At 45.7% G+C, this 23,323-nt stretch overlaps 1 protein-coding gene across 4 annotated transcripts; it reads left to right on the top strand.

Annotated features, from left to right (window-relative positions):
• The first annotated feature begins 533 nt into the window (after positions 1-533).
• Positions 534-22,766, top strand: map3k15 (mitogen-activated protein kinase kinase kinase 15). 4 transcript variants are annotated; one of them, XM_027008056.2, is made up of 30 exons: positions 534-1,566; positions 2,793-2,932; positions 3,726-3,749; positions 4,949-5,026; positions 6,017-6,210; positions 7,491-7,659; positions 7,776-7,882; positions 7,983-8,153; positions 8,284-8,396; positions 8,590-8,749; positions 8,893-9,043; positions 9,187-9,294; positions 9,392-9,441; positions 9,724-9,819; positions 10,021-10,108; positions 10,198-10,331; positions 10,428-10,555; positions 10,787-10,917; positions 11,016-11,121; positions 12,028-12,185; positions 12,267-12,450; positions 14,156-14,333; positions 15,833-16,007; positions 16,103-16,288; positions 16,726-16,831; positions 17,292-17,523; positions 17,784-17,899; positions 18,046-18,155; positions 18,268-18,344; positions 20,261-22,766. In XM_027008056.2, exons 1-30 carry the CDS (start codon positions 1,263-1,265, stop codon positions 20,355-20,357), a joined length of 4,071 nt encoding a protein of 1,356 aa, XP_026863857.2. In that variant the 5' UTR covers positions 534-1,262; the 3' UTR covers positions 20,358-22,766. The 4 variants fall into 4 exon arrangements, with proteins under 4 accessions (XP_026863857.2, XP_026863860.2, XP_035382218.1 ...); XM_027008059.2 differs by lacking the exon at positions 4,949-5,026; XM_035526325.1 differs by lacking the exon at positions 534-1,566 and having other exon boundaries at positions 2,857-2,932; positions 3,726-5,728.
• The last annotated feature ends 557 nt before the right edge of the window (positions 22,767-23,323 follow it).

Below are 23,323 nucleotides of genomic sequence, written 5' to 3'. Positions count from 1 at the left end.
TTATGAAGTCTGATGTTATTGTTTGTGTATTCAAAGAACATCAAAATCAATGGATTCTTATGAAAGGATAGAAGGGGTGTGCAGACAAGTGACGTCAGTATTAAGAGCCTGCTACTTCAATCAGTATATCACATTTAGTTGCTCTATCTATAAAGGACGGAGTATCAAATCAGTGTATTTCTTTGAGAGGATGGAGGGATGAAAAACACTAAAGGATGGGTGAAAGAAAAGAAAAGGCTGTGTCGCGATATTATAGCAGCCGAACTATGTACACTAATATTGGTTATAGCCTGTAAAGCATTGATGAACAAAATTAAATAAATAAATTAAGGAAGTGAAAAATGAATTGAAGGCAATAGAATAGAAAACCAAGGAATGAAAAAGAAAGAATGAAAGAGTGGTGGAGGTGGGAACGTGCATGAGTGAGCGCTGTCACTCCGCGTGCCACAGGCGTGTGTTCGGAACCTCGCGGAACGGAACGAGCAGCGCGGGCGCGCGCCCCAACTGAAATAACTTTCTCCGACGGCCGAGCGGCACGCGCCAATAAATACGAGCGCTTTATATTTGGCGACCTGCGGTTTAGCGTCGGCACCACCAATAAAAACGAGCGCTTTATGTTTGGCGATCTGCGGTTTAGCGTCGGCACCACCATTAAAAACGAGCGCTTTATAGTTGGCGATCTGCGGTTTAGCGTAGGCACCTCCGTTGGTAGCGGAAGCAGCTTCGCCAAAGAGAAAATACGCTGTTGCTAGTGTGGTGTGTGTTAAAATGTACTTTTAAATAGACTTGGAGTATCCGCAGGTAAGCAGGAGCCTACAACTTGGGCTACGCCTCTGTGTGGAAGAAACACTGTGGAGTTTATTTTGACTTCAATTTTTCCTAAAAAAAGAATGCTTTATATCTGCCGTGGAGGCTGTTGTGCCCAGCCACAAAAAAAAAAACTTCGGTAAGTCACTGCTGACACTTTAAATGTAGCGCAATAGAGTTACTTAGCTGCCGTTTTCTAATTACACAACTCAGCCCTGGTGAGTAGAGGGCCCTCTTCCTCTGTATAAAAGGCGAAAGAAACGGCCAGCCACTAAACGTTACCTGCACTGCCAATACTAGTGATGAGCACGGATTTAATTAGGCGTGAGTCGCAGGACGGCGGAGCGACCCTCTCTGAGGGGCAGGGGCCAGGAGGAGTGCTTTGGTTAGTCAGCATTTATTAACCAAGGCAGGCTTCAGAGAACAAAACCAGAAGGCATTGTCGGAGGCACGCTATGGAGGTCATGTCAAATCAGCCGACGGGGGAGACCGGAGGAGACCACACCGCAAGTATTTCCATGACGGCCGTAGAGCGAACCGATGTCACGAGTCCAAGTCCGGTGAGCAAACAGCGGTCTCTTCGGGCGGTGTACGTGCTGAACGATGGGTTGAAAGCAGTCGCCGCCAATAGCCCAGAGTCCGGAGCTCTGCAGTGCCTCCAGCGTGCCTGCGATGCGGAGAGCGCAATATTAACTACAGTGACTTTCGGACGACTCGACTTCGGTGAAACCTCCGTGCTCGACACATTCTATGATGCAGGCAAGTTTACGACCATTTCATATTTCGACCTAGGTGAAACTTTCCTTTAATATTACACTTTATTTAACAGCGGTGTAAAGGTTCAGCCTGCAGTTTTTTTTCCCTCTACAGTGTCTCAATAGACGTGTCTTGACCTGCAGAAATCCCCACGCATTATAGCGCTCGACTGTTCCAGATAAGCTTTCGTGCTAAATGTGACCGCATTTTCTTTTCAACCGGGCGCACCTGTGTGAACTTGAAGTCTCAGCCCCTAGGTGCTAAACATGTTTTGCATGAAGACAACTGACAATTTTTAAATGATGACTTGCGTTAGGAACAAATCAGCAGATTTAACGCGTAAAATAAGAAAGTATGACCTAATTTTAAGAACTTTTTTTTTTTTAACTCTAGAAATAAGTGCTGACTAAAGACAAGGCCAGTGAGTAATTCGCGTCAGGATTGGCGTTTCCCCTGTTGCGGGGAGAGCTAAGGCCTTTGTGCCGCTAACTATCTTTGCAATGCCTCTAATCTTCTAGTTTCCTGCTCTGCATCCTTTTCGGTGAGGATAGGGGCAGCTCGAGTGCCCACGGAAAGCATGAGACAATTTTTTTTTTTCATAAGCACAGCACATGTCTAACAACTGAAAGAATGCAGTTTTGTGTGCATACTGAAATTTGAGTGAGTATGTCTCATTTGTGAGATTTCTCTTTTGTAGTCAGCTGTGAATTAGGAAAAGGCGTAAATGGCCTTGCATATGGTCTTAATATGAAGTCGTGAACAGACATTTGCTCAATAGGGTTACGATTCTAAAGGCAAACATACCTTTTCTAATCGATAACCCCCAGTCATTAAGCTGATGTCATGTGATTGCAATAAGCTGTGCTAAAAATGGCATGTGTTCTCTGCTTTGAAACTCAGTGTATGACAGGGCACTTGTGTGACAGAAGTTGACATGATTGTTTTGTCCTGGCCAACTGTTCAGATCACCGGAAGCACACTTGCGTAGAAAGGAGTGGTTGTTAACTTCAAGTTTGTGTACGTCACCTCACGGTTTTAGAAAGCTCAGATGTTCTGAAATAATTGCTAGGAATTATGTAAGTAAAATTATGTTCAAAGCGGCTCCTTTAGTGTAGGATGTTTTTATGTAGAACTGTCAATACAGTGTGGACCCCCCACACCCCCTCCTCTGCGCTATGTGGTAAATTACCTGGTGTATTTCATACTGCTCACCCCAAGCCTGTTTTTAGACATCGCAGTCGTGGACATGAGTGACGTGTTCAGGCAGCCTTCCCTGTTTTACCATCTGGGTGTGCGTGAGAGCTTTGACATGGCCAACAATGTCATCCTTTACCACGACACGGACCCGGACACGGCACAGTCACTGAAGGTGAGGCTGCTCTGTTTATGCAGATGCATGCAAGTGTACATTCGGACATACACACTTGCACACAAACAAAAGCACACATACTTTACTGTTCCTTTTCTGTTTGTAACAAACACATCTTTTGGCGTCCTCGTATAAAGCAACACTGGAAGGCTAAGACTGAAATGTCTGCTTTGATCTAGTCCTTCAATGGAATAAATGTGATGGAGCATCTGTTCCATTCAGAACCTTCCAGAAAGCCTTATCAGACTTCGACCTATGAGAATCTAACATCTCCTCTGTCACATATGGAATCCATGAAGACCTATTGTTTATAGAGAGGGTACGCTGATGTCTCGTCAGCGCATAAATCATTACGTGCATTCCTAGCATTTTCACAAGAGAGCTCTCCATGACCAGCAGGGCCGACAGCTATTTCCAGCGCTGGGAGGTGTTTGCGTCTCTGGGCTTGTGACCCTGCATCTGCCTGGCCGTAGACAGCATGTGCCGGATCTGAGTGGGAGCGTGCCGTACCGTGCTCGGGCAGCTTCACGCGGCCAGGCTGCCAGAGGGATGCAGGAGAGGAATGTCCCGCGGTGGCCAGGCCACGCATGCCTACACCCCAGTCAGAATTAGAACATGCTCGAATTTGTACTGTACTTCAAGACCACAAAGGATTAAATGCACCGTTATTCCATGCCCTATGTGGTCGCGAACATGGTGTATGAATGTCTGCAGAGCAGACATGAGGCTCTTCAGGTAATGTATGATGCTACTGGAAGAGTAATGCATCCTTTTTTCCCTTCTTTTTCTTAAGGACATGGTGGCACAGAAGAACACAGTAAGTATCAAATCAGTGACTTTATTTTCCTTTTTCTGCAAGGTTAATGTCACACAGGTGGTGTCATGGCAACCTAGTTTTTTTTTTGTTTTTTTGTTTTTTTAAAGCGGGAGGAAAGAAAACGTCTTCAGTCTTTCATGCTGTCACCATCATTCCATTCTGCATGTTCGTTCTGCTTTTGCTAAGCAGGTTGGTAAATCAAGGTCTTTGCTAAGGAGAAGAGCAGAAACCAAAGCGGAGAGCTGCAGTTTCTTCCCTGCCTGATGTGCTCTTCCGTTCTGCGACATCGAGCAGTATAGCAGCGTTAACCTCCAGACGCACGAGCGTCGAGACATTACGGCTTCTACTTTCTGTCCCTCTGTTTCAAATAATTAATTCCAGACTGAACCATATAACGTGATCAGTTAAACACGATCAGAGAAACAGCTCGCCATCAGACTAGTGCCAGACTGAATCCATGGAGGAAAACAAAGTAGTCACATGAGATTCAGGATGGTATTTAACCCGGCTGCTGTCTTGGCTCCTTTATGGGTGTTGGGCAGGGGGGGAATACTGTCTTGTGCTGTTGGTGTGTGGCTATTCCTGGAGCTTTCTTGTCACCAGCATGCTGTATGCTCTGGTGTTTTGTTGCTCTGTGCCAGTCCCCTAAAATAGCCTTCAGGGCTAAAGCAGCATGTGTACAACACAGAGGGCATACATTCCTCTTGGTCCTTCACCCATATTGTTAGTACATTTTTAATCTGGCCCCCAGAGCCTGGATGACCACTGTGCCTCTTCCCAAAGGCCTTCGTCTTCTGGATGCCTGCCTTCGTGCCAACAGAACCGTTGGTGTGAGGTGTTTTAGCACAGATGAAGGAGAAACTGGCTGTCTGATACCAGAGGCCTTACTGTGTAGCCACTGCCTTTAAATAGAACCTCTTACAATACCATTTGCTTCCTGAAGCAGAGGGCTCGACCTTGAGCAAGCTCCCCAATGCGGCAGAACAGTTAAGAGAACAAGGTGTTTGTTTCATGGTCTTTGGCTTGTTAAAGCACTCTTATGCTTCTTTTCCCCATTTCCTTCTCTCTGGGTTTGTTGTGGTTTCTCTCTTTGCATATTCTGTTTTACCTACAGTCAGTGATCCTTTATTTCTCACACATCTGTCTGCGCATGTCTGTCTTCTCCTTCTCCTCTCTCTCTCTCGTTTTGCTTTGAGTAGAACCAAAGGTCGGTTACCGTAGGCTTTCCATGGGTGCAGTTGCCTCCAGAGTATCGGGGCTCCGGCCTGAGGAATAAAGTAGGTAGCACCCCTCTGCGGTGCATGCTGGCCCACCTGCGCCATGGCCAGACTTTGTGGCAGGCATGAGCAGTGAGAAATGGTGCTTCACCTTTTAAGCTCTGCCCCGCTCAGCCTCCCCCACATCCACACGTGCAGAGGTGCATGATGCACATGAACAGGATGCTCAATCAGGATGAGGAGAAAAATAATGGTCCAGAGTAAAGGTTTACATTTCAATCACTTATGGATTGAAGTATTGTTGATTTATTTTATTTATTTATTTATTTATTTATTTATTTTTTTAATAATTCTATTAATTGTCAGTATAATTTATTATTAAAACTATTATTCTGTACAGGGACTTGGAGAGCTTTTTATAGCTCTCATATCAAGGGCACATTTTACTACAAGGATTTAAGTTCTTAACAAGATCACAGAGGGCTTTGGATGCAGTCAGGATGGTTGCCCAAGCTGCCATGTCAGCTACTGTATCAGAGCTACCATATGTGAGCTGCTTCTGTGTTATAGAGGGGATGTGTGCCTATTGCTGTGAAATCCTGAGATAGTACTTGTAAACACATTAACATGGTGTCTGTCTGGCTGCCAGGGTATAGGAGAGGATCATTCACAGATGGAGATGCCTGCCAGAAGGCACTAGCACTATCAAGGAAATGGGAGACAGCACTTGGCTCCTTTATGATATCTAGCATAGTCTAATTTGTAAGTTTGGAGCCCTACAGCTAAAACTACTAGAAAATAGTGAATAAAATAATCACTTCACATGGCAATATTTGCTCAATGCTAAGACATGTAGGTCCATGCACTTATGTTTGTCTTTAGATACACTGGGAGTTCTGAGTAAACTGATATTCACAATAAAAACATTTCCTAATAAGACAAACTGCCTGCCATCCTGGTTTGGTGTGCTGTGTTTTTTTTACAGCATGCAGGTGCAGTCCTGTATGCTGCAGCCAAGGAACTCACATACCTGTCCACTGCCCCCTTCAGGCCTCCAGTGGGAACTACTACTTCATCCCCTACGTCATGACGCCCAACCATGAGTACATCTGCTGTGAGAACGTGGCCCAGCGGCGGGCGTCCGAGTACATGCAGCCCAGCTGGGACAACCTGCTGGGGCCCCTGTGCGTGCCACTGGTGGACCGCTTCGTCAGTCTGCTCAAAGACATCCACGTCACGTCCTGGTATGCGACCACTGGGCAAACAGGCGAGGAGGTGAAGCACAGAGTGCAGTTCCCGTGACCCATGGCGTAACTGCTGAGGGGACGCCCAGCAGATACGCGGCCTACAGTGACTCAGATCTCATCTGACTCGCCGTGCAGCTGAGCTCACGTTACTCCGAGGAAGCTTGTGCACTTCCTACATCATGAGGCATACATGCTTGTAAAGCTAGAAAATATTTTATTATACTAGGTTTAAAAGCCAAAAAGGTGAAAAAGCATAGGAACAGTTTAAAAATATCAATGTTCCAGAGATGGTTCATATTCAGGAATAATTAAATACTCCAAGCTTAGCATCTGATGATACAGATATCTGATTTTGGGAGCTTTTGTTGCAAGAACTGCCACAAACCTGTGGTATGTCTTTTAGTTTGTATTTGTTCAGCTACTACTATATTTCATTAAAACAAGGCTATTCTTTGGTTTTGTACAGAAAAACACATCATTATGAAATAGTAAGTCAATCAAGTTTCCATTTCATCATAAAAAGCCCCCAAAGAGGAATATCTAGTCAGTATTTCCAGTGATTTCCAAACAAAGATGATCATCATAAGATTGTCGAAAACTTTGAAAAGTTACACAAACTCTGATGCAAGCTCTGATTTTAGCATGAAGGAGTTTCAAAACAGCTAAATAATCATAACACTGACCAGTAAACCTCTCACTGCTTTGTTTTAATTATTGTAAAAATTATTGTACAAAAAATTAAATTATTGTAAAATACCTCATTAACTGGTTCATTATAGGAAGGAGCTAAAGGAAATTATACATATGCTTATAAATGTGCATGTGTATGATACTAATAGTATATTAATATGATGTACAAAAAGGTTTCAGAAATCAGTGATTACCATTCTTACTATGGGGAAATTGGGCCCTGCTGTGTTGGGGAGGTTGTTCCATTGTAGGAAGTAGACATTAGTCAACAGTTTTAGTTTTAAGGTTCTTTAGTTCACATATAGCTGACCATCTAACCTGTGTTGATGGGAGAGTCCCGTTTCAGTCCTGCAGAGTGTCCCACACCCACACACTCATTTCACAGTGACACACCACATGGAAGAGAGGTGGAACCCTTGGCTCAGCTTGTCATTTCATATGGACCCTATTAGCTGTATTGGCCAGTACCAGCTCTACTTGTAAATTGAAGAAAGCTCCTGAAGCCTGGCTAAAGTCCACTCTGAGAAACTCTGTGTACCTAAGAATCCATAAAGGCTTCTCTCATCCTTTGCTTTCACTGTTCATAGTGCCTCATTCAAAGACACTCTGCTGAACGACATCCGAAAGGCCAGAGACAAGTATCAGGGCGAAGAGCTGGCCAAGGAGCTGTCTCGAATCAAGCTCCGCATTGACAACACCGAGGTTCTCACTCAGGATATTGTCATGAATCTGCTCTTCTCTTATAGGGACATACAGGTACGTTGGTAGACTGGGTCAATAATGAGGGACATCTTCACAATCCTTTTAACAAATACAGAATGCTACAGACCCCATAGCTGACCCCTGTTTTCCTCCACTTGATTCTGCTGCAGGATTACGATGCCATGGTGAAGTTGGTACAGACCCTTGAGATGTTGCCCACCTGTGATCTGGCCAATCAGCCCATGATCCAGTTCCACTACGCCTTTGCTCTCAACAGGCAATCGCAGATTTACAAGTTCATTCTAAAAACGATGCACTGTATATACACCTGTGGTTTTGCCTGCTGCTAAGAGGGGGGGGTGTGTGTGTGCACGCAGGCGAAACAGCCCTGGCGACAGGGAGCAGGCCCTACGTGTGATGCTGCAGGTGCTTCAGTCATGCGAGCACCCTGCTCCGGACATGTTCTGCCTGTGCGGCCGCATCTACAAAGATGTTTTCCTGGACTCCGATTGCAAGGACACCAAGAGCCGAGACAACGCCATTCAGTGGTGAGGCCGGCTAAAGCTCACGCATCCTACCGTCCGTGTGCCCTCGCCGGCTGAATTCGAACAGGTTCCCGCCTTACGAAGGTGTTTTAAAGTGTGGCCTTTGTTTGGTCTGCTGCTTCCGCATGACCAGGTACAGGAAGGGCTTCGAGCTGCAGCCCACCCTTTACTCGGGCATCAACCTGGCCGTGCTGCTCATCGTGGCTGGACAGCAGTTCGAGAGCTCCATAGAACTCAGAAAGATAGGTCAGAGCGAGGCCAGCAGCAGCCTCAGCTGCCCTTCTTCCTTCTTCTTCCTTTCTTCCTTTGTTTGTTCGATTTTTAATTTTTATTTCCTCTCTTCTATCTTTCCCCATCATTAAACAACCTTCCCTTCCCTCTTTAAACCTCTTTCCTTCCCCCCCCCCCCCCTCCCTCTTCCTGTCTCACTCGCTCTCAGGTGTCAGGCTGAATAGTCTTCTAGGCCGGAAAGGCAGTCTGGAAAAGATGAACAACTACTGGGATGTGGGGCAGTTCTTCACAGTCAGCATGCTGGCCAACGACATCCCCAAAGCCGTGCAGGCAGCTGAGAAGCTCTTCAAGCTGAAGCCTCCTATCTGGTAAGTGGCCTGCACCAAGGCTTGCTTCAAGTTGTTTTTGAACATGTAGGGCTGTTTTCATACAGTCCAGAAATGACCGGATATTTAAATAAAGACGAGCTTGTTGTCTCTGTCTGATGTGCGGCCCCCCGCTGCTCTCTCAGGTATTTGCGCTCGGTGGTGCAGAACCTCAAACTAATTCAGCACTTCAAGAAGCAGAGCACGGAGCATTCTCCTCAGAGAGAGAGGCTCAACTTCTGGATGGACATCATTGTGGAGGCCACACAAGGGACCACCAATGGCCTGCGTTTCCCAGTAATGCCTTGGCACTTAGCAAATAGAGACCCATCCAACACACACAAACCCACACGCGCATGTAGTGAGTAGATCGTGAGAGTACGTGTCTGGCTTCTCCTACATTGCCCTGTAACCACGTTATCTCTCTTTACACTTTGAAGGTGTTGATTCTGGAGCCGACCAAAGTGTACCAGCCCTCTTATGTGTCCATCAACAGTGAAGCGGAGGAAAAGAATGTGTCTATTTGGCACGTGTCCCCTGCTGAAACGGTCAGCAGCAGCAGGCGCGCGCACACACACAGAGCAGCTCACTAATAGCAACTCAACATTCCCTTTATCTATCTGTTTCTGAATGTTCTCTGTCCAGAAAGGCATCCATGAATGGAACTTCACAGCATCATCTATCAAAGGAATCAGGTGAGAGCTGTTTGCTCTGTCTCCCTCTACCCCTCCCTCTACCCCTTCTCCGTGTGTGTGTGTGTGTGTGTGTGGTGTGTGTGTGTGTGTGTGTGTGTGTGTGTGTGTGTGTGTGTGTGTGTGTGTGTGTGTGTGTGTGTGTGTTCATTTGTGCTTCCCCCTGGCATGACCTTTTCACATCTGTTCAGCATGCTCTCTCCCGAGCTCACGGCTCTCTGAGCCCTGGCTCACTGCTCAGGTTCATCCATCTGTACCATAATAACCTTATTTGTCTCTTTTCAGCATCTCCAAATTTGATGAGCGCTGCTGTTTCCTGTATGTGCATGATAACTCGGATGATTTTCAGATCTACTTCTCCACTGAAGACCAGTGTGGCAGGTAGCCTCCACTGCTAACATCAACACAGCAGAAACATGTCTTTGAAAAATAGCTTACTACTGTCAAAATATCAGACGAAAGACGGACAGACTTGTCAACGTGCAGACACACACACACTTATGTTCACTGATAAGAACATTGGTGTGGTGCTGGCTGTAATACTCTGCCCTGAGGACAGCCTTCCCTCTGGTGTTGCAATAGATTCTGTTCCATGGTGAAGGAGGTGATCACAGATGGGGCAGGAAATGCCGTAGAGCTGGAAGGGGAGGGAGACGGCGACACCCTCGAGGTGAGGCACCACCCGTGCTTCCTGTAAAGCTTAACCCTTGGCCTCTTACCCCTCGGGTGCTTACCCCTCGAACCCCACATGTGCTGCAGTACGAGTACGACTACGATGAGAACGGCGACAGGGTGGTGCTCGGCCGTGGCACATACGGGGTGGTGTATGCCGGCAGGGACCTCAGCAACCAGGTGCGCATCGCCATCAAAGAGATCCCCGAGAGGGACAGCAGGTGAGAGCGATGCCATTGGGCGGTTGGCGGCGAAGCCATGCTGTTTTCCTCGCTTGACCTCGTACACTCCGACGACTGTTGGTGTCTCGCGTGCAGGTACTCCCAGCCTCTGCACGAGGAGATAGCCCTGCACAAATACCTGAAGCACAGAAACATCGTCCAGTACCTGGGCTCAGTGTCTGAGGATGGCTACATCAAGATCTTTATGGAACAGGTTCCTGGAGGTATGTCCTCCCATGCGCAGTAGTACATAGTATAAATGTACGCTAAACACGTCCAGCTAACCAAAACCAGGCCCGTCATGTCAGTCAGGCCGTACAGTGGTGCCGTAAAGAGTGAATTACAACTTACCGTTGACGGTGAAATATGTGTAGGTAGCCTTTTAAATAGAGCCATAGAAAAGGTTTACCTGATAATGTGTATGTTGTGGTGGTGTTGTGTGTACTACACCCCAGGAAGTCTGTCAGCACTGCTTCGTTCAAAATGGGGGCCTCTGAAAGAAGCTACCATCATCTTCTACACCCGGCAGATCCTGGAAGGGCTGCGCTACCTGCACGAAAATCAGATTGTCCATCGGGACATTAAGGTAATCACGATGGTCTGAGCCACGGTCCAAACGTCCTGTAGCTTCTCCTTGAAAGCCTGGCTAGTTCTGAGCTGTCTGAATGCTGCATTGGCCTCCAGGGAGACAACGTCTTGGTTAACACCTACAGCGGCGTTCTGAAGATCTCGGACTTTGGCACATCAAAGAGGTTGGCCGGAGTTAACCCCTGCACAGAGACCTTCACAGGTATGCGCTCCTCCAGGCTTGTTCGGAGAACCATCCACTCTCACTCTTTTCCTCTTTGCTGTGAAGCAGGTGACCATGCGCTGACCCCTCACACTCCAGCGTGAAGCAAGTGACCGTGCGCTGATCCTTCACACACTGGTTCATATGCCTCTCACTCTGCCAGAGCTCGGAAGCTAATCACAACACTGCCATTTCAGAGCGCACATCCCTGAGAAGGCTTTTCAAACCTTACTGATCAAATAACATCCCTCAGAATGGCCAGACTTCGGGATGTAATGTCGTTTGGCTACCTAAATGGAATCAGCAAGAGCTGCGATCTTTGTGGCTGAAAGAACACAAAGTGACTGGTATTCCTTTTCCACCAGGTCAAATTACTTCCATTGAAGGCTCTCCTAGCATCAGTCCTAAACGGACCACTGATCTGAATTGGAGCCCTCTGGGCACCCGCACCCGCTCAGCGGGTCATTAGAGTAGCTCTGAGAAGTCCGAGGCATGGGTCAGGTGGAAGGCACTGTACGAGGGCTTAGGTAACTGTTCTTTCCCAAGGAGGGGGGGGGGGGGGCGGCTGTGTGTTTTATGAGACATCTGCCAGTGTGGCTGTAACTTGAGAGCAGCCGAACAATTAGGTCCAGTGGCGGGAGCGTGTTTGTGTTTAATTACTGCCTGATGGAACAGGTGCTCTCTCCTCTCCTCGATTTTTACCCTTCCTCATCCCTTTGTCCTTATCCCTTTTTTTGTCCGCTTGTTTTTGTTCTTCTCAAAGACGACGTCGTGTTTGGAGTCACACTCGGGCAAGACGGCGCCGTTTTCTCTATTTGTTTTGTTTGTATTGTTTTTACACTTCTTCATATTTGGATTACTGTGAGTCTGCATTAACTGCCATGTGATTTGGTCTGTCTTCCCCAGGCACGCTGCAGTACATGGCTCCCGAGATCATTGATAAGGGGCCCCGGGGTTATGGGGCCCCAGCGGACATCTGGTCTCTAGGCTGCACTATCATCGAGATGGCAACAGGCAAGCCCCCATTCCATGAGCTAGGGGAGCCCCAGGCAGCCATGTTCAAGGTACAGGCCTACTGTGGTTCGAAGTGATGCACTGGTTGAGGAGCGCCTGGTCTGTTCTCATTCTCTCATGCCGTAAATCAGGTAGGGATGTTTAAGATCCATCCTGAGATCCCCGAAGCACTCTCCCCCGAGGCCAAGTCCTTCATCCTGCGCTGTTTTGAGCCCGATCCCAACAAGAGGGCCACAGCCGGTGACCTGCTCAAGGACTTGTTCGTGCGACACAACATCAAGGGGAAGAAGAACAAGATTGCCTTCAAGCCCTCCGGTACGCGAGTCAGGACCAAGCTTCCAACTCATTGCACCTGTAGTGTTGGGTGCCTGCCCATGTTCCTATCAGAGACAGACACACAGCGCGCACACTCACACACATACATGTACAGCTCTGCCAAAACCCCCACAGTGGAGCATTCCGGAGTTTCTACAATGTCTTGGGTACTAAAACAAGCCCAGACCCCACCAGTAGTCATTCCACCAAGGGCTGTGGGTGGAGAACTGCAGAACTCCAGGGGTGGTTTTGCTGCAGATGAGGATGGCGGGGGTGGGTTGTACGTGTGGCTCACCTGAAATGCACTCTTGGTGCATAATGTACATTACCATAACCTGTTTCTGTTTTCCATTGTTTTTCTGCCAAACACAGACCCACCCACACCTTCCTACACCTACACACACAAATACTTAGAATGTTATGCATCAGACCAGTGTAGTCTATGGTCTCTCACAGAGCTCACCCGCACAGACGTGAGCTGTTTCCACAGCAGGAGGTGGCAGGTGGATGTGGGTCTGGCACACATGAAGCCTTCAAAAAACAGCCCCATTCCTCTCATTACCATGAAATGGAACTTTATCCAGTCATATCCATCATACATACTGCCACCTGCTGGCCACACTGCCTTTTCCATGTGCATATTGGTCTGCTGTACATGGACGCGGGCCTCGGACCACAGCTGGAATGCTACTAACTGCATGTCTTCTTTTCTTTCCAACGGTGACCGATGGGCTGCGTGTGGCGCTGCTGCGCTCTGTGGCAGTGTGGCAAGGTTTGTGCCGTGTGTGTTAATGCCTCATTTGCCCTCCTCAGAAACGGGCAGCATGCTTCGTCAGAGCCCTGCTCCTTTTTCCCTCCTGGTGGTGGCAGTGTCTATCTTGTGGTGTTTTGCTTTCTCTCGTGCTGCCTCGGATCTGCACCACTCTCTCCTGCCTCTCTCTGCTGCCACCTCGACCTGTGCTTCTACCTGCTGCCTCTCCCTGTGCCTCCTTTCACAGTTCTGTGAGGAGAAGTAAATTTGCCCTCCAGACTATTCATGCTTGAATGTAGGGTTGGGTCCACACGGTCAGATAAAATGTACCTGTAGTGACAGATGAAGGTACAGCAGTCATTTATGGAATCCATGCTGAGTAGTTGTTTGATTTACTGGGCAACAAAAATGTGTTTCTTTTTTTTTTCTTTTTTCTTTTTTTTTCTTTTTTTGCCTAAACTAAATAAAATAGACCTTTTTATAGCATTTTTCTATCACATATAGTTTTAAATTGGGTTAAATTTAAATTAATTATGTATTGTTTATTCAGAAATCAGGCTATTATTACACTTATAACGTGTACAAACATGTTTATAATGTACAGTTTGAGTTTTGCTATATTTGGCCTCAGGAACATCCCTCTTTCTCCAGCAGAAGTCTGCCAAAATAGACAGGATCCACTTTCCTTTTTACTGCTTTTGCACAAAATACATAATGTAGTATATACATACTGACATCATTAGACTGGAACTAAAAACCTGGGTGAGAGGGAAATTCTGAGAACATATTTGGATTCTTTGTGCAAAAATACATAATGAAACATTTTGAGGTTGTTTTTGTTTTTTTTGCAGGAAGCAAAATCACTTTTGATGTGTGTGTGTGTGTGTGTGTGTGTGTGTGTGTGTGTGTGTGTGTGTGTGTGTGTGTGTGTTTGTGTGTGTGTTTCCGCTCTAGACTACATCCGCAGCGTGTCGCTACCGGTGCAGCTGCAGGCAGAGGCTGCAGGGAGCAGCAGCAGTGAGCACGGCTCTGTCTCACCCGACTGCGACTCCAAACACGACGTCTTCTTTGAGAAGAAGAAGCGCTCGGGTTCGGAGACCCTCATCAAGCCCAGTGCCTCCAGCTTCCTCAGGTGAGCCCTGCACGGGACCGTGGCGGAGGTCACAGAGTCCACAAGCGCCACTGATGTCTAGGAACCACGAGTGAGGTGGGGATATGCGTGATGGCTGGTTTTCCGTAGTGATAGCCATGTATCCTGGCATGTGGGTGGAGTTGTGTGGGTGGAGTTGTGTTTGGAGGGCTAACGACGTGTTTATGGAGTACGACAGCACCGTGTGGCGCTGCTGCTCGGCCTGGCTGTAAATCATGACCCCCGCGGCGTGGAGTTCTGGCCTGCAAGCCTCCTTATCTCCATGGTTGCGCTGTTTGGCCACCACTGAGGAATGAGGGAACAGGTGTGCTGTGTAGAGTTGTGATGTCTGGGCAGGTGGGGGGTCGGAGGTGTTCTATGAGGCAGCACTAATGTGATAATGCCTTTTACAGCAGGGCTTCACTGGCTGTTCATAAATTCATACGCCTGATGGCTTTATGGCCGGCGGCTCACCTCCATCTTTACACACACACACACGCGCGCGCTCACACACTCGTTGAATACAGCCACTCACTCTCTTGTTTATTTGTTCACTCGTCATGAGCCTCATGCTCCTCTCACACACCTCTCTCTCTGTGCGTGCGCGACACACACAGAGCAGTAGCACTGCAGACTACCTGTGTGCATAGTCATCACATGAACCAGCCGCTGCGTGCTTGGTAACCCTCCTGTGAACGTCATGGAACAGAATATGTCATAGATTCACCAAGATGCTCAGGTGAAGTTATGCGGGAAATTGGTCGTCTTCATGTTTATAATCACTAGCTCTTAGTGCTATTGATTTATAAACCCCACCCACTGGCTTGGGTTTCCTAAAGAACACCTGTAAAGCGGCCCACAGCAGCCGAACCAAACGTTAAGCTTCTGGGTAAACGTACGCAGCTCTGTATCGAGAAAATGCCGCATGCCAGCACCACCTGGTCCCAGCTGTGAAGCATGGTGGAGGGAGTGCAACGGTGTGGGCCTGCTTTACAGGGGCCAGAATGCCTGACCTCACTGAGGGAGAAATGAACTCCGTTATATCACCAAGTTGTGCAGAATTTCAGCAGGCATATGGGTGTGATGTACAAGGTGTGCAACAGTGTGGCTCAGAGAAGTTCCATATTTTAAAATGTCCCAAGTCTGAATCCCGACGTCTGTTGCGTTGAAGTGATCTGAAATGGGCTGTTCAAAAAAGACGCACCAAAAAGATATATTAACTGGAAAAGGTTTGTAAAGGGGAATCGATCAAAATGCCTGCTATCCACTGCACAGCATATGTGTCCTTTTCTACATCATTGTGACTCATTTGAGTCAAATCACATTTGAGAAGCCATTCATGCATAAATCCAGATAATTCCAAAGATTTCTCGGAACTCATATATATAATATATACTTCTCTCTCTGGATGTCATTTCGTTACATTCCTAAGATTGGCTAGAAGGAAGCAGGAGAGACAGATGTTCATGTGCTGGGAGTATAACATAGCTGTGCTGTCTCAGTGTTCCTGATGAGAGTCCCATATCGGAGGACCGCAGCTCTCCGGCCTCATCGGAGAACAGCGACTCGGGCCTGTTCCTGCTCAAGAAAGACAGCGAGAGGCGGGCCATCCTCTACAAAGTCCTCAATGAAGACCAGGACAAGGTCACCTCTAATCTTCTGGAGAACCACATCCAGGTATAGGGATTTATGGGCATTTTTCTACTGACTGAATGAACAAATGATTAAATGTGTGCGCGAGTCTTGGACAGCTGTGCGTACCTTCGTCTCAGGGCACGGAGGAGCTGAAGCTGTCGGTGGACCATATTAAACAGATCATCTGCATCTTGCGGGACTTTATCCGTTCGCCTGAACGCCGTGTCATGGCCTCCACCATCTCCAAGCTCAAGCTGGACCTCGACTTCGACAGCACCTCCATCAACCAGATCCAGCTGGTTCTCTTTGGTTTTCAGGACTCTGTGAGTGTTATTTTGTGTGGAGGGCTGATGAAAAGGATCCCCACAGCACAACGTTTCCAGAGAAAATAGGACATTTCAGACAGGTTCTGTATGCAGTGTACATATAGGTCTTTAGTGTGGCATTAGGATAGGGACTGAACTACTCATTGTGGACCTTCAGAATCTGGCTTGTGCCAACATGGAATATTTTGTAAACTGAGAGCATTAATAGTGACTAATAAACTTAATATTTTGCCAAGATGGTTGTCCAGACATGGATTAAGCCTTACTTGACTAACCTTCATCATAGCTGATGATTCACCCTGCAAAGCTGCAACTAGATGTTTTTGGCAAGTGCATGTACGGTAGTGGTGGTGCTTCACCTCTGAGGCAAGGTTTAGCATCTGGATGAGACTCCTTGGGGGAGATTAAGGCTAAATCTGTTTCTCCACTCTCAGGTGAATAAAGTGCTCAGGAATCACCATATTAAACCTCACTGGATGTTTGCAATGGACAACATCATCAGACGGGCTGTGCAGGCTGCAGTCACTATATTAATTCCAGGTAGAGTGTGTGTGTGTGTGCACGTGTGTGTGTGTGTGTGCACGTGTGTGTGTGTGTGTGCACGTGTGTGTGTGTGTGCACGTGTGTGTGTGTGTGCACGTGTGTGTGTGTGTGCACGTGTGCGTGTGTGTGCACGTGTGCGTGTGTGTGCGCGTGTGCGTGTGTGTGCACGTGTGCGTGTGTGTGCGCGTGTGCGTGTGTGTGCGCGTGTGCGTGTGTGCGCGTGTGCACGTGTGTGTGTGTGTGCACGTGTGTGTGTGTGCACGTGTGTGTGTGTGTGTGTGTGTGCACGTGTGTGTGTGTGTGTAAGTGTAAGTGTAAGTAAAAGGGAACTGCCATAGCCCAGCACCCCCATGTATGATTTCATGTTCACAGCCAGTGGGACTGAAAATGTAATAAGACACTGTACTTTGTTCAACCTTGGTGTGAACCTGAGCTCCTCTCCCCGGAACCCGGACAGAGCTGCAAACGCATTTTGGGCCCGCGTCGGAGAGTGAAGGAGCGGAGAAGGACGCAGATGAGGTGGATGTGGAGGAGGACACAGAGTTTGGCGGTGCAGAGCCCGTGGCCCCGGAGGATACAGGCCTCACGTCTGGGGTCAGCACTCTTAGCTCTGTCATCTCCCACGATTCCCAGCGCACACCACACCCGCTTGGAGCACAGCTCACCCGCCTCAAACAGGAGACGAGCAGGTGCATGAACCGACCTCCTACCCTGGATCGTGGCCATTTCTTTTCAGGAATTCTCTCTGGCTGTCCTGTGTCCTTGACTTGTAGAGTGCTGTTCTGTGTCTTCTATTCCTGTTCCATGTGCTCATACTTTGGCCTGCCCCAAAAACAAAGAGTTAAAGAAATGCATGAGCATGCTGACCGACTTTTCTGACTCCTGCGTTATGACCCCGCCCCCGCCACACACACACACACACATACACACACACACACACAACACGCAGGCTACTGGAGGAACTCCTCCAGAAGGAGAAAGAATACCAGCAGGTACTGAGGCAGACTCTCCAGCAGAGGGTACATGATGTGGAGCTCCTCAGACTCCGAAACCAGCCTGTTGCAGGTAGTGAGCCTACACTGGGCTGGACATGTACACACACGCACGCATGCACTTGAACACACACGATATCAAATCTCTACTGTCATGTGGGGCCAGTTCAATGAGCTGGTGTCCAGTTGTTCATCAGCACCTGCATTCTCCCTCCCCAGTAGAGACTCCGTCTCCCTCCATATTCCAGCTCCCAACTGAGCCTGAACCAGACAAGGAGCTGACGGACTGGCTGAAGCAGCAGGGTGCAGACGTGGAGACCGTAGGCAAGGTGAGGAGCTCCACACTACACACAGCCATGAACTTTAAACAGTCTTAACGTTTTCAGATAAGACATGCATGCCTTGTCCACCATAATTTTCCAACATGTCTCTCGCACCCAGTTTGTAATGGAGGACTACACACTGAATGATGTCCTCAGTGACATTACCCAAGAGGATCTGCGAGGCCTGCGGCTACGGTGAGCAGTCACACACACACACACACACACACACACACACACACACACACACACACACACACACACAGTGGCTTTTTTTTCCCCCCTGTTTTTCCTTTGTAACCCTTAATTGTAGATTAGATTACATTAGAGAACTAACTACTGAATTAATTAGCTGAACTAATAACTAATTAATTAGTTTATGAAATTGGCTGTTAAAAACCTATACAACTTTAGATTTTATTACTTTGTCGCTCTAAAAAAAAAAAAAAAAAAAAATTGCTAATGCAAACCGTAATGTATCAGGAGTAGTGCCAAGTTACAGTCCAGTTTTCTCCAGCAGTAGTTACACTGTTGGGGGAGGGGCACACAAGGCATGCCTAGTCAGGAGGCCTCGATCTGAGGCCCGTGTAAATTACTGCATACATTTTTTTTAAAAATGCTAAAAAAGATTTTAAAAACAGCCTTCATGCTGCCTCTTGTAATGGGCCCCCACAATTCTGTAGTTCAGTTGATCTTTAAAAGTTTTATGATGTATGGAACAGATCTTTCTAAGCTTAATTGCGTATTTAACTTAAAATATATTTTAATTTTTTTTACTGTTTTCCTGGTTGCCTGCATATTTTGTCAACACCCCCAGCAAAGCCAGGTGTCAATCTGTCATTAAAGCAGTCAAGCAATACACAAGAATGTCCAACAGAGGGTGCTGCTGGTATCCTGTATTTTCCAAAGCCCCACTATTGGGCCAATTTTGGGACTATAGGCCCAGAGGTGTTTTTAGAACAGGAAAAACCCCAAAAATTCGATAACCTTATTTGTATGATTAATTTATATGATTACTATTTATATGACCGCTTTGATGTAAATGTGAAGCTGAATCAAGTCATTTAGCATTATTTTTGTTTGTTTTTAAAATAATGTAAAACAACAGGTATCTAGGGCCAGGACGATGAGCTCATGCAACACAAAATATGTATCGAGAATGTGCTGTTTTTAGATGATGTTAACCAATTTCACGTATCTCGTTAATGAATATAATGCCTTTTACATAATTATAATGAAAAATATTATAATACCATAACTGCTACCATAACTAGTACTATAATAATTTCATAACTGCTCCAGTCTGCTAAATATGTCTAAAATATAAATGGCTTAGTATAGTCTATGACTAGTGTTATTAATGTTAAAGTAATTTGGAAATGGCAGTGTTAACATAAAGCCATTAGCTGGTCCGTTCAGCTTCCTTTTGGACTACTGCTGAGCTATGCATCCTTACACTACAGTGATACTGCAGAATTTACCATATATATATATATATATATATATATATATATATATATATATATATATATATATATATATATATATATATATATATATATATAAAATGAGTATTGCTAACCATGGCTTGTTCAGGGACAATTCTGGTTTAGGAGTAGGATACATGATGATTTGTCTTCTAATGCCTGAAATATAATTCAAATACTGACTGCAAGGTTGCACCCTTTATAGTAGGAGGGGGAAAGACATTGCTTTTGATTAATGACTGTGATCTGTGAAAGCAGGTTTAATGCAAAACACATCAGCTAATCTATACTTTAACCTTTTAAATCCACTTTGGCTGCATTTATGTTGTCATTTATAATTCTAACTAGGCAGCTATGAGACCATTCTCCCTGCAGCAGCTTGGTGTTTGGTGTCTTGCTTTAGGGTACATCTGCAGACAGTTGTCACCTTTATAGCTCATCATACTTGGAGTCAGGTTCTCCGAGTCCACACTGCAATTTTTCATGCTATAGTTTACACTGTAACGATGTGTTTCATGTGTGCAAGTATGTAATGCGGTTTTACAATTATAAACACTGGGTGTGTGCAAACGGCAAACGTTTGGCTACTGTACAGTGCGCACAAATGGCCGTTTCTGTGTGTCGTAGGGGTGGTGTGCTGTGCCGTATATGGAGAGCCATTCAGCAACACCGTAGCAGAGAACAGAGGAGACCACAGTGCGCCGAGGGGACCTCAGAGGGATGAGCGAGGCCCGGCCCCTTCCTCTGAACATCTGCTCGCACACACTTTCCTGCGAGACCCTACCTGTTCCTAGCACATGTCGTTTTAAGCACCCCTTTGCCTCATTCAACTGGCTCTCGTGTGCGTATGTTTGGTGCTTAATTCGACCCTCCCCCCTCCTCCCTCAGCTCTCTTGGAATTTTCCACTGATGACAGAACTGCTGCATCTTCCACACAGGTGCAAATGCAAGGTCATCTCTGGATAAGCCCCATTCTCCCTTTGCCTTACCGTTTGTTTTCATTTTCTGCAGCGGGGAAGATAAAAACACAGATAACTGGGCATGTAATACCTGAAGTCTGAATAGCCATCATGTTTACAGGCCAGTCATTCCTCACACACTCACTGATAATCTGAAACCCATCAGACTTGCATTAATCCATGCTTTCTCACCCAAGGGTGAAAAACACATTTAGAATTTGTTTCTGGAAAACACCAGACCCTGGAAAACACCAGACCCAGGGTTCCTCTGTAAGAAAGCGACTTTCTTGCATCATAACATGGGTCATCGCTTGTTCAGAAAAGCAGAGATGCTGGAGAGCTACTGGGGGCAATTTAAAGAAAGTCCTTGGTGACTCTAATTCCTGAGCTATTTCAACTTTTGTACCTTACTACATTTGTGTAAATATCTAGACATAACTCTAAATATTTAGGTATAATTCTGAATACAGAAATACACCTGAATTACTAACTGTAAATCCAAATCTATGAGTTTAAGTGCTGCAATCTATAGTTGGCTTACTTTCACTAATCTGGTCAGTCATCTGAAAATGTGATGAAAGGCACTGGTGCACATTTTTGTAGAAATTAAATGCTTTTAGTAGCTGTTATCACTACATATGCTGTGATTGGCCATGAGGTCTAAAGAGCCACTTGCCTGCACAATGACTTGCGCTTGGAGAGAAGCAGAGAGTGTTTACATATGCAGTGACAATGAGCCTTAGAAAGAAGAAAGATGAGCTTGCACATGCTGAGTGTGTTACTTGAAAGTGCCAAACGGTCTACATCAGGACTGCATTATATATTCAGGAGTTCTATAATATATCTAGAGTTTATAAATTCAGCTTTTCATATGCATATCCATGGTTTGATTCAGTTTATTTGATTACAGTATTCAGTGTTCATGTTTCACATATTTTTATGTAAAATATTGTGCCTTTTTTTTAAAAGAAATGTCTAGATAAAAATATCTACAACCCCCTTGGACTGTTCTAGCTAAGCAGCCTCCCTAAATAAGTTGCTGTTCAGACTGGAATTATTTTTGATAATTTGAGTCATACCATGAGAAACAGTTTGGACTGATGTAATATTTTACTATGTGCTTTTAGTAAACTCACTGTGAACAGTCTAATAGTTGGGCAAGATCAGATATATACATTTCCAAGCAGTAATTTTTCAAATAGTCTGAAGAGCTACGGTGGACACTCTTCTAGAAACAAATGAGTATTTGCGTACTACTGGAACCACTCCTAACATGTTGCATGGCTTTTGGTACAGCGTGGAAGAGTTACTGACAGTGGTAGTGCAAGATTAGTACTATTACTAGAAAAAAAGGTTTTGGTTTTTTTCATGCACTCCATGTTTTCTAGGAAACAAATGCAAGGCAATAGAGTTACAAAAGACAATGCAAAGATCCACTAATGGCTCATAACCCATGTGTGGAAAGGGGATACAAACCTTTATCATATTCCCCCCAAATTATTAGCATCGGAGTCTAACAATCCATTGTTTATTGTTCAGTCATCATTTAGCTGATTGATAATTGGTGACGTGATGTAAACTAAACTCAAACTAGCCAGACTCAAATAATCTGCGTTCAGATTTTAAAAATAAAGGTAATGCTACCTGTAGTCATGTAATGCGATCCTGATCTCTAGCAACTCATCTCTGGCTAGGACACTCAGGTAGTGGAGCCATGTGCTTTAAATCCTTTTACTCACTCTTTTGGCATACAGACTTGTTAATGTCTCCTATACAACTGAAGCCACCAGCTGAAGACTCAAATGGAGAACTTGGACCAAAGCACCTGAAGTGCCAGCATCCAAACTGTTTGCAATGTTAATTCCTCAGTATGTCTTTCCTATGTTGTGTGTTTTTGGTACAACTTGTGTCCTATGTTTACTTGATGGTCAATGAACTGTATTTATGTAGTGTACTGTTTTGTGAAGATGCTGATATTTGAAACACAAAGGTACCTCTCTGCCTTTTAAATTATGTGATTGCCTTTTGGCCATCATAAGATTTTGCCTAATTCTTTGGTAATTTCATAGAAAGCACTGAAATACATGGAGATGTAGCATCTAAAATGGAAACAAGCCACTTATAAACAGAATTAACCAACCTTTTGAGCACATAATAAACTAAAATTTCACAAATGGACCTATTGACTTATATCAGGAAGTGTACCATGATTTGGGGATTTTTGGTTTTGCTAATGGAATGCTGACGAACGTCCGCCTGTGTCAGCCGGTACACAGGCTGACATAATGGCCATATCATTTATACTGGCTACTGGCTGTAAACAGCCAAAGTGTTGAGACAGTGTGTTGGTTCAGGATTACGGAGTATTGCATTTTTAGCTTCACACAAAATTTGAACAAGGATCTGAGAGTTTATATATCCTTCTTAACCCCTTACACTCCAAAGACTCTCACTGTCAGTATTGTAACTACATTACTTTATTAGTTTTATATTAGTCATTACTAAATAATATGCCATTAGATTAATAATTCAATATCTAGCCATATTATTCAGAAACTTATTCTTAATCATTCAGTACCTACTTTGAACCTAATAGGAGGAAAGGGAGTGAGGAGATTAGGTCTGGAACCACCCCTGGTTTCTACACTGCTCGGTGACACAAATGTTCTTAATGAACTGTGTCGTCAGCGCTATTCTGTCAAATGCCAGAGGTCATTGGAAATCACATAGA

The sequence above is a fragment of the Electrophorus electricus genome, chromosome 5, assembly GCF_013358815.1.
Source record: "Electrophorus electricus isolate fEleEle1 chromosome 5, fEleEle1.pri, whole genome shotgun sequence".
NCBI lineage: Eukaryota > Metazoa > Chordata > Actinopteri > Gymnotiformes > Gymnotidae > Electrophorus > Electrophorus electricus.
The sequence above is the reverse complement of the archived record's forward strand: the minus strand, read 5'-3'. Positions and strand labels throughout refer to the sequence as shown.

Bases quoted from the DNA above. Each gene is read 5' to 3' on its own strand.
- map3k15 (XM_027008056.2), top strand. From the start codon at position 1,263: ATGGAGGTCATGTCAAATCAGCCGACGGGGGAGACCGGAGGAGACCAC. The intron at 12,451-14,155 runs GTACGCGAGTCA...TTTCCGCTCTAG, and splicing joins GATTGCCTTCAAGCCCTCCG to ACTACATCCGCAGCGTGTCG. The intron at 17,524-17,783 runs GTGCATGAACCG...CACAACACGCAG, and splicing joins CTCAAACAGGAGACGAGCAG to GCTACTGGAGGAACTCCTCC.